Source organism: Pygoscelis adeliae, unplaced genomic scaffold (assembly GCF_000699105.1).
Source record: "Pygoscelis adeliae isolate BGI_AS28 unplaced genomic scaffold, ASM69910v1 Scaffold179, whole genome shotgun sequence".
NCBI classification, from domain to species: Eukaryota; Metazoa; Chordata; class Aves; order Sphenisciformes; family Spheniscidae; genus Pygoscelis; species Pygoscelis adeliae.
In genome coordinates this window covers 867,697-875,603 of record NW_008825612.1, presented here as the reverse complement: position 1 = coordinate 875,603, position 7,907 = coordinate 867,697, and the positions used below count along the sequence as shown (strand labels likewise).

Sequence of the window (7,907 nt, the reverse complement as noted above, 5' to 3'; positions counted from 1 at the left end):
GAACCAGTGGGAAAGCACCTGTCGGTTAGCCACTGAATATAGAAGGTAATGTGGAATTTGTCTAGAGGTGGTACAGATCACTTACTGCTATATCAACTTTCTTTTCTTCTTCCTGCACCAGTTCCATTTAATTTGTGTTCTTTGGGGACAGAACAAGATACCTACAAAAATACTTGTATTTCTGCAGTGTTGTGGAGGGGCAGGTCATAGTTTGGATTGAACAGTCAGAGGTGGGATCTACCTTTGCACAGATTCATACTGCTTCAGAAGAGAGTTTGGGGTAGATCCAGGAGGCTGGGATTTTTAAAGTAGAGTTTTTAAAGCCTGGTTTATTCTGGCTCTATGAGAGGCTTTCTTGGCTGCGGCAGCTAGTATTGTTAAGTCAGCAAAGGCACTTTAGTGTCACTGGCCTTGTGGCAACTGTGTCTGAGAGTCAAATTGATCCTTTAAAACATGTCAGAAGAACATAAACTGAAGTTCTGATTTTGCACACGCAGACACTTTTAAGATATTTGTCTGCCGTAACATTCTTGAACTGACTTTCAGTAACATCACTGGGAACTTTGCTGTTGAGATCAACGGAAGCTAGGCCTACTGTATACTTTTTAAAAAATGACCAGGGAATGAACTATTAAAAATAAATATTTCTGAGAATATTGAGTTGCCTTCTCTTATTACTGAGCACTCAGTACAAGCCATACAAGTGGTGTTCAGAAAGATAGAGCATTGGCTATATTGGATCCAACACAGCAGAATGCAGTGCACCCTCTTCACAGTATGTTGAAGATGGGAGATGAGGTGCCTAGCACATCTGAAGAGATGCTCAGGACCTTGCAGGATCAGGCCTGTGAATAACAGATGCGACACGGTAATGGCATCAGTGTGAAGCTGGAATAGGGAACTTGAAGCAAGAGTACTTAACGTATGTGAGGCTATGCTTTATTTGTCATTTGCAAAAAAATATGAATCTTGAGGGCAAAAAACAAAACACTTAAGCTTTGATTTTGTCCTCATTTATCCTGCTGTACTTTACAGAATTATAACCAGACTTTATTTATTTGGATTTGTTTGTGTGGGATCATATTTTCAAATGTTGGCATTTAAGTTCCATCTGGAAAATATCTGAGCTTCATCACTAAATGTGAACATAAAAATGTTACTTTTGTCTCACTGATCATAGTTGCATATTTCCTGTGGCCGAATGCAACTTGTTCACCTGCAGCAGGTCAGCATGCATGCTTATAAAGCACACAAATTGAAATCTGATGTCAAGGTTAGGAAAGTAGGCGCTGGACTGTGCTAATACGACCCATATTGCATATGTTGGTTTTGTTGTCTGTATCTCTAAAACGTTCCCCCACCCCCATCTCAACCAATGCAATGTGTATCTTCTACAGAGCATTCCCTTTCAGGAGACTGTCATAGGAAGTTGTCAAGGAAAATACATTCATAGCCATATTCTTTTTAAACAGAACTGCTGCTGTTATGAAAAGCAGAAAAATACAGAGCATGAGCATGACATCTCAGATGCTAGAAACTATGGGTTTATAGGTTAAAGTTTAAGAGGGTTAGTCACTTGTCCTGCATTCAAGTCCAGTTCAGCAGCAATAACTTCAGTGTTTTTCATTTTCTTCACCTTGAAAATTCCAGTCTAAAGCTGATCAGTAATTTAAAACCTGAAGAAAAGTATTCAGTATGCTCAAGTTCGTTCTAATGGTTGACTTGTTCACAATTTGACATTTTCTAGGTAACAAATAAAAAAAATTTTAAGACTATTAAACACAGTATTTTTTCTTAGCCCTCAAGAGCAACTTCAGTTCAACAGGGAGCAATATGAGCAAAGCAAAGAAGATCTGAGACTGGCTGTAACTGAACTGAAGAAACAGCAACAGGAGATAGGTTTTGCCCTTCAGCCTGGTTTGCAGGAGAAGCAAGCTCAGCTGACAAACTATGCCAACCTCTTGCAGAAAGCAGAAGACTTAAATTCTCGATTTAATGAATTGAAAAGCCAGGAAGATCACCTACAGAGTCGCACTGGGGATCCCTGCTTCACAGAGGTGGAATGGTTGGAATTAAAGCACCAACATGAAAATCTACTCAGCCAGCTACAGGTTGGAACCTCACACTTTTTCCTCACGAGATTATTGGTATGCCTGTTGATTGCAGTTCTCACTGTTTGCCTGTAGTGTCATTCAGCTGGCAAGTTTATGGGTAAAACTGGGAGTGGTGGAAGATCTGTAGAAGGGCAGGGAATTCCTCTCTCTCTCTTACTGTGGGGAAAAAGCACCAGAAGCTCAGATTTTTCACCGCCTTGTGCTTTGCAGAGGGATAAATGTTTAAACAAATGAAACCAAGGTAAGTGTGAAGAATAACATTTTATACCTGTATAAACAGATTCAGATAGCTGTAATATGAAGCATTTGTTCCTATAATCTCCAAGCCAAGGTAGGTTTTTTTCCTTTTGGAAGGATGAATGGCTTTTCCTGCATCTTGTTTGTTATTGGTTCCACCCAGTTTAGTGCAAATTGCATTTGCACCCTATGTGGCATTCTGCATCTAATCTTTCACCCATTTTGGATAGAAAACATCCCTTTTTAGAAGTATATTCTTATGGAATGCAAACTCTTCTGCTTCTTGCTAGTAATGAAGATTTTGTTCATGGTGAAGTCCATGATGTGCTGGGAAGAGGGCGCAATATTTTCTGTGCATCTGTGATTAGCTGGGTATTTTATGGGAAACAAGCAAGTTTTTTGTGCTGCTGAGGTCCTGGAAAAGCTGTGACAGTCCGTGGATGAGTTATACTTGTTTGAGTTAATGTTGGACTAATCCTAGGAACTCCTTGGTTTCTAGACCATAGTGCAGACATTGGAAAGTCATGTTCAAGAGCATCAGCAGTTTCAGGATATGGTAGCAGGCCTGAGCACTGAGCTGAAAACTCTCTCCGAGAAGCTTGCTGATTGTGAAGCAATGGAACAACTATCAGCTGAGCAAAACCAGTTGAAATCACAGGTATGTTGCAGGTTTTGCGTCATGGAGAAAGTGGGTCCATGCCCTAGGGGCTTGTAGACACCATCACATTATAAAAGAGAACTGCTAATGGTGTCAAACTGAAAAACTAAGAAACCTTTCTAAAACCTAAAGTATATGTGGTGTTCCTTTTATGAAGATAATTGTAGGCCTAAAACCACTCCTAGTGAACTGAGTGGACCTTTACTGTCAGCTGAACTGAAGGTAGAATTGTCCTAGCTCAAGCACACAGGCTTCTTCAATTTTGTTGGTTGGTTTTTTTTTTGGTCTCTGGGCATAATGAGGAAAGAGATCATTAAATTTGGTGTTAGTGTCTTTAAATTAGCCAGAGTGGACAGCTTAGGAAAATGTCAGTGAGCCAAGTTCAGTTTTAGGAAGTGTCCTTCATGCATAAGTAGACATTCTTTTGCGCTTTGGCAGAATAGGTAACAGTCTTGTAGTTGTGAGCGCAGAGAGCTACTGAAAGCTGAAACCATAGCTCAGATACGGATCACTGCAATTCCCGTTCCTCCAGAATTTGCTATACTTCTAAAAAGTAAAAAGGAATAGGAGAGGGAGGGGATTATCTGTTCAGAACTTGGAAAGATCACCATACACCTCACAGCATACTATCTGATTATTTTATCATCGTCATAGTGCTTATAGCTTCAGGTGTTCTCTGTTCATAAAAATGGCTGACTGAAATTACTGGTTTAGTATTTGACTTTCTGCAGCAAATAGGTCTGCATGTACTTTTCAGCGCAGTTTGTTGTTCACACAAATATTTATGATTCCAGTGATTGACTTTAGATCTTAGCATTAAGTATATTGAGTGAAGATACTTTTCACTAAAATGTTTTCTTCGTGTTTAAAGGAACAACAAGCACCTCTTAGTCGATGCGAAGACACATTAAAGAAGATTTTGGTTTTAGCAGAAACTGTTAAACAAAACACCTCTTCACCAGGACAGGAGTTTATTAAGGATGAAATTGAAACACTTCAGAGTGAACACAGGAGTCTGGAAGAAAGACTTGAAAACGTCAAGCAAAAGGAGGAAAATATTTTCAGTGAAGCCCTTGAGTTAAAAGATGAGTTTGGTAATGAAATACAAATGGAAGATAAGGCAGATGCAATGCTGAAGAGAGAGATACAGATCACCTCTGATATTCCTGTCACTGCAGAAGAGAGCCCCACAGCAGTACAGTTAAAGGAGCCTTTGGAAATGCATGATGTGAGTGTATTTGTTGACAGTAATGACAGTGGAAGACTGGTTAAAGAGGCATCTGTCTCTCAAATGCCTTTTGTATATTGCATCCTATATTGCATCCTTATTTTCATTGAAATTAAGCCTTCTGTAAATATATGTGTATAAATCAAAGATGTGGAGAACTCCCTTAACTTGTTACAAGAAGTCTGTAACAAGCCAATGATGTCTATTCAAAACTGCAGTTTTCTATTTAAACACAACCTGCGTATAGCTTTCTCTTGCACGTAATTAGAGCAGGTATCCTTGGTCAGGACACAAAGGGATAAGGTGTATAGATGAGAAAATTGCTGATACGCCTCTGCCAAAGAACTTTGAGAACTTCTCTTAAACCAGTAAGACTTGTTTAGAACTGCAGCACAATATTTTCGTAGATAATAATTTTTGCCATTCAGAGATTTAATGTTAAAATACAATGTTTACAGTCACACAAGCAGGTTTTCTTTTATATCATTTCTCTTAGGGTCAAGATGTAAACAGAAATATGTCAGAGAAAGACAAGCACAATGATCCGCTTTTGGAGGAAAGCAGTGTATTTTCAGACAGCCTATTACAGGGTATCCGTCAAAGCGAAGACAGATTGGGGCAGACTGTTCAGGTGCCTGACAAATATGTTCCAATACATGTCAGTATATATATATGTGTGTGTGTGTGTGAGTGTGTCTGTTCACTAGAAATGCATATGTAATTCCTTAAAATCTGTAGTCTTACAGATTTTCATCCTTTCATCCTTACCTGATGAAAGGTAAAGCCTTGCGCATGTGAAGTGTGCAAGAGATCAATCTGATGATCTCTACAAGCCCCCAGGGCTTGGACGCACTTTCTCCATGATGCAAAACCTGCAACATACCTGTGATTTCAATGGGTTTTGCTACCCGCACTCACAAGGTAGGTAATGAGAGGTCACTAACCTGGAACCACTGATCTTTAGGGGACCTCAGGACATTCACACTGTAAATGACTTCACGTGTGCAGGGATCCTGAGGGAACAATTTGGAGAACTCCCTCATTGACTTGACCATTGAGTGATAACAGTAGCTGGGAGAGATGGACCATCAAAATATCAGAGTGGAAACCATCTATACTGAGATTTCTGGAGAAGGAGCAAGATCAAATGTTAGAGTTGCCAAATGTGTCTAAGCAGAAACTTCTATGACAGTATTAAAAATCATGTGAGCACTTACTCCTGTTTGGTTTGTGTTTCATAGTCATTAAGGTCCCAATACAGCAATCTGATCTGAGCAGGCGTTTCCAAGAGACTCTGGGTTTGGGTTACCTCAGCCTTTTCCTTCATTCATTAAGCTAAACTGAAGATAGATTAGACAGCTTGTGGAATGTGATGTTCCTTAGTAAACTTAGATTTTGGACTGTGACTTTTACTGGTTGTAAACATTTTGTATTTTTCAAATCAGGGGGAGGCTGATAAAGAGAGCCCAGGCATGGACAAACATGACAGGGTCCAAGAGGACGTTCTGGACAATGCGGTTCAGGGTAGTGAAGCAGGCCTGGAAAGGTGTCAGGATGGTGTTGGTTTTGAAGGTGATGAAACAAGAAAGGAAACTCATCCAGCAGAGGTAATTGGACATGAGATTACACAAGAGTGATTGAATTTGAGGGTATATGTATACAGTTTAGTTGTAGTGGGGATGATACTACTAATAAATAAATAATAAAAACCTCAAGTTACACTGAGGTATTTTTGCCTGATGTGCTGTATACTTAGTATGTGTTAATTCTCTGAATCCTTTCCTGTACATTTAAAATTAGTATGGAGGTTGGGGTCCTTTTCATTACCATGGGCTGTCACAAAATGTTTTGCTGAGGATATTGCATTCCAAGTCACCTGGACATATTGTGAAGTCTTCTTACCATTTTGCTTGGATATTGTTATTTTGCTTGAGTCTCTTTCATTTATTTAGATTTCTTATTTGCGTATTTACTTTGCGCGTATGAGGCTGCATTTGAAATGCTGTGTCCTGTTTGGTGCACCCTGGTACAAGGGGCATTTCAACAAACTAGAGCAGTGTTTAGGAGCTGGAGCCATAATGAGTGAGAAGAGGCTAAGTACTTGTTGGAGATGAAAAGGCTAACGCGTTTTGTTGCTGTCATCCCCTCCCTGAAGGGGTGTTATAGAGAAGACAGAGCCAGACTCTTCTCAGACCTTGAGTTTTAGGAAATTGTGTGAGATGCTGAAGGCAGTGTAGTTGTGACATGGTGGAGCACAGTGTGCACTCATGAACTTGCTGAGAACTGGGGTAAATTTGTTCATTCTGGATTGTGGGTGGGCTACTTTCAGTACATACCCTATCTGACTTGCAGCCACTAGCTCAGATATCCATGCAGCATGGATAGGTCCCTGATGCTGTGCTCTCCACCATGGTCATGCTGTAAGGATTTGCCATTCTTTATTTTGTGTAGGTGGCTGTTTTATTTTATCTGTCCCCAGATGATAAACAAACTCAGGCAGACCTTACAGTCAGCAAATACCTCAGCATGTACATACAGCAAATCCCCGGGCTGCTCGCGGGAATATCCTGCCTGGTAATCGGCTGGGTGTCTAACCACAGACTCTCTGTCTGCAGTACAAGTACAAGATTGGAGCCTCAGGAAAAAGCTAAACCTTTTAAAAAATGCATTCAAGACTGCATCCAGGGGTACACAGTTCAAGGTCTGTGCTTAGAATAACGAAACATGAACAGCGTAGGTCAGAGGAAGAACACTTGCAATCTGCAATTTTTCTAAAAATTTATAACAAAATTACAGCACTGCTTCTTCTAAATGGTTTCCTTTGCCATAACCTTGCCCACAATAAATTATGAGATGTAATTGTGGTTTTCCTCATCTACCTATAATTACGGGCTTCGTAACTTTGCCATCTCAAGCACTGTAATTACTACTCAGCAGGTTTGATTAGGGCTTTTTTGTTACTTGTTTCTTCTATTTTTCCTTACACTAAAAGGAGAAACCTAGCGATGTCACGAATCAGTCATATAGAGAAGATGTGGAGCAGGTTCAACAAAGGGTGCACCAGAAGAGTCGAGTCCTGAAATCTGCAGCGGCTGATAAAGATGGTCTGGAACCTAATCCCCCAGTTTCTATGCATGAGGTAACCCACATACTGTTATTCCAAGCTGCATTTGTCAGTCATTGAATTTTTGTTTCCACATGGGCTTCAGCTGAAGTTCTGTTACAAAAGAAGAGGCAATTACTGTCACATCAAAATCAAGACCATTATGTATAGTTCTGCTTTATGTCCGTGGTAGTTTTGAACTTTATCTAAAGTGCTAGCCACATCATATTTTTCAGTGGATCTGTTCAAAAGAGCAATTTTGGTTTTCACAGCCGTCATAATCAGTCTTTATTTTATGATATTTAGAGTTTCTCTTTAAATTGTTAATCAACGCAACTTCTTTCAATGTTATTATAGTTAGCTGTGATAGTCTGCCATTATAAGGAAGGCAGATCAGAAAACTGAAATCCAAAGGTGATCTAGCATAAGAAAATAAATGAAATAAAGTAGAGAAAGGAGAATGAATTCAAGCTGAATGAATAACAAGGTACATTATTAAATGACATTACTAAGTCTATTCTTCTTTAAGAGTAAGGGTGTTACATCACGAGTGCCCCATGACTGCTG

At 39.7% G+C, this 7,907-nt stretch overlaps 1 protein-coding gene across 1 annotated transcript in view; it reads left to right on the top strand.

The window, feature by feature from the left end:
* SYNE2 (spectrin repeat containing, nuclear envelope 2) overlaps positions 1-7,907 on the top strand; it is a 203,754-nt gene that overhangs the window by 68,369 nt on the left and 127,478 nt on the right. Inside the window, exons 43-49 of the mRNA XM_009332747.1 lie at positions 1-45; positions 1,799-2,111; positions 2,851-3,009; positions 3,881-4,237; positions 4,734-4,868; positions 5,683-5,844; positions 7,230-7,376. The exon at positions 1-45 is cut by the window's left edge and continues 122 nt beyond it. Coding sequence (XP_009331022.1) covers positions 1-45; positions 1,799-2,111; positions 2,851-3,009; positions 3,881-4,237; positions 4,734-4,868; positions 5,683-5,844; positions 7,230-7,376 — 1,318 coding nt within the window. The remainder of the gene's footprint in view (positions 46-1,798; positions 2,112-2,850; positions 3,010-3,880; positions 4,238-4,733; positions 4,869-5,682; positions 5,845-7,229; positions 7,377-7,907) is intronic.